General features: G+C 64.9%; 1 protein-coding gene across 1 annotated transcript in view; it reads right to left on the bottom strand.

Moving 5' to 3' along the window:
- COL16A1 (collagen type XVI alpha 1 chain) overlaps positions 1-2,559 on the bottom strand; it is a 47,555-nt gene that overhangs the window by 16,404 nt on the left and 28,592 nt on the right. The window contains exons 3-6 of the mRNA XM_017736110.1: positions 1,805-1,867; positions 1,573-1,690; positions 196-319; positions 2-112 (exon numbers count right to left, since the gene is read on the bottom strand). Of these exons, the coding sequence (XP_017591599.1) occupies positions 2-112; positions 196-319; positions 1,573-1,690; positions 1,805-1,867 (416 nt within the window). The remainder of the gene's footprint in view (position 1; positions 113-195; positions 320-1,572; positions 1,691-1,804; positions 1,868-2,559) is intronic.

Below are 2,559 nucleotides of genomic sequence, written 5' to 3'. Positions count from 1 at the left end.
CGAACAGGGATGCCACGGCCTTGCCCGCAAAGACGGCGCTGACGAAGGTGGCCCCCGGCGCCCTGGCCTGGAACTCCAGGCTTTTCTCGGGGCCGTGCACGGCCAGGGAGAGCTGGGCACAGAGGGGACAGCACCGCGCTCAGGGACGGCTCCTGGCTGGCCCCTGGCGCGTCCCGCCGCATTCCCGGGATGTACCTGGGGGTATCCTTGGCGGTCGGTGACCTGGAAGAGGTACCAGTGCTCGCCGGTGCTGTTCTTCTTCAGCAGCAAGGTGAGGACCAGGGTGAAGGTGGGGGGCAGCCCCCGGGGGAACACTTGCCTGTGGGGACACGTGTTGGGGTGGCCGGACCCTGCGGGGCACTCTGGGGACGGGGTTGTGCCCATCCATAGGGCACTTTCAGGTGGCAGCATCACCCCAACAGCCCCCCAGGGGTCCTGCCACGATGTGTCCCCACTGGTGGCACTCCAGATGCCATCACGGTGGATTCGGCCCCACACTGTGCACCCCAAACACGGCCCTGCTGGGGCAGCTGCAGCACCCAGGGCCATGCTGTGATCCCAGAATTTTGTCCCTGGGAAGCTGGGAAATGCATCCATCATCCCTGTGGCAGCCTTTCCCCAGCTTGCCCACAGCCCATTAAACCACTGGAAATATTTGCTCCGGGCTCTGCTCCGCTCCCGGCCTTGGCTCCACACCCGTGATTTTCCAAGCCACCGCTCTGGAGCTGGACCAAGGGACTGGGACAAGGCCAGTGGTCTCCTCTGCTCTCCGTGGGGCACAGGGACACCTTGACTGGGCACTGAGGTGGGTGGGCAACCAGAGGAGTTCACAACCAGGGTACTGGGGCTGTCCCCATGTCTGGATTCCCAAGGCTGGATCTGGGATGCCACAAGCCCTCAGCCAAGAGCGGCACCAGCCTGGAGCATCCACCATCCATCCCAAAGCCATCCAAGGATTTGGCTGCCCAGGCTGGATCTCCTCACCCTCTGGAGAGCCCCATGCCCGGCACAGCTCTGTGCCAGCCCTGGAGTGATGTGGGGACAAACCGCAGCCGTTTCCTGCAGGAACAGCTCCCGAGGACGTGGATCTGCTCCTGCTCTGCCACGCTGCAGCATCCCTGCCAGCCCTGGCACTACAGGCACCGGAGACGGAGGTGCCAGTCCCCGTGTGCCCCCCCAGCAGCCCCCCACACACCCAGCAGTGCCTGCTCAGAGCTGAGCAGCCTCTGGAGCTCGTCTGGAGCCCACGGGTGCCTGCCAAGAGCAACCGCAGAGCAGCCACAGAGCCCTGCTTGCGCAAGGTCTGGCCAGCACCCAGCCGAGCCGTGGCAGCCCGGGATTTTCTTTCGAGGAGGAAGGTGTTCGGGCAGCCCCGGGGTCCCCTGTGTGCCCACGGGTGACACGGAGCTGCCTGGCATCCCTGGCACCAGCTGAGGGCAAAGCCCATCCAGCTTCACCCAGACCCCAACCTTACAACACACACGGGGATGGCGCCTGGAGGAGCTTTGGGTCACCCAGGGCCACCTCACGGGTCACCCAAGGCCACCTCATGGGTCACCCAGGGCCACTCACTGCGTGGGCTGGACCAGGGGCACGGTGCCCAGGCGCAGCACCGCTGGCCCCCGGGCGCTGCGGATCTTCTTGATGGACGAGATCTTCAGCAGGTCGAACCTTTTAATCAGGTTAAAACCTGCAGGACAGAGTGGAGGACGTAAGACCTGGCCCAGGGACAGGTGACAGTCCCCAGGCAGGGCACAGAGCCCATCCCCCGCCTGTTAAGGGACCCGAGAGGGTCTTTTCTTACCCGTGACGTTCTCATACTTGTCCCCAGCCAGATCCTCATCCCAGAGCTGCGGGCACAGCTGCCCTGTGAGGCAAACCAGCACATCACTGTCACTGCAGCGTCCCCAGGCACGGTGAGACGAGCAGGGTGGGACCACACAGAGCTCCCCAAGTCCAGGAAGTGTTGCCAGGAGCCCCCCGAGGCAGCACAGACCAAGCAAACCCCGCTCCCAGGGCAGCGCAGGCTCCCGGCAGCCGGGAGGAGCGAAGCTGGAACGCTCCAGGAGCAGTTTGGAAGGGTCCGAGCTGGCCCTGCTGCCTCCCACAGGTGAAATGCTTTTCCCAGCTCCCGGAACAGCCCCGCGGCTGGAATCAGCATCAGGAGGCTCGGACGGGTGCCAGGGACACCCACAGTGCCACGGAGAACTGTCTGCTCCTGTCCCATCCCGGTGACAGCTCAGAGCTGGCGGCCCAGGGGGACAGGGGTGAGGGTCCAGCCGGAGGCTGAGGCGCAGGAAATGCCGCGTCAGGCGCGGTCACGGGGGTGCTGCTGCTGTTCGCAGGGATAAATCACGGCTCCAGCAGCACCGAGTCACCTCCAGATGCGCCAGATGTTGGGAGGTGCGAGATAAAGGAGTAAACAAGGCGGTAGGGAGAGAAGGATTTGTTTTTGTCTCCATGCACGGCGGCCCTGGAGCAGGGATGGGCACCAGCGATTCTCCCACCTCTTCCTTGGATGTTCCTGGGGGGGGGTCTGGACGCCCCCCCCCCCCCCGC

Source organism: Corvus brachyrhynchos, unplaced genomic scaffold (assembly GCF_000691975.1).
Source record: "Corvus brachyrhynchos isolate BGI_N302 unplaced genomic scaffold, ASM69197v1 scaffold65, whole genome shotgun sequence".
In the NCBI taxonomy this organism is placed as follows: Eukaryota; Metazoa; Chordata; class Aves; order Passeriformes; family Corvidae; genus Corvus; species Corvus brachyrhynchos.
Note: the sequence above shows the minus strand (reverse complement) of the source record. Positions and strands in the feature narration are given on the sequence as shown.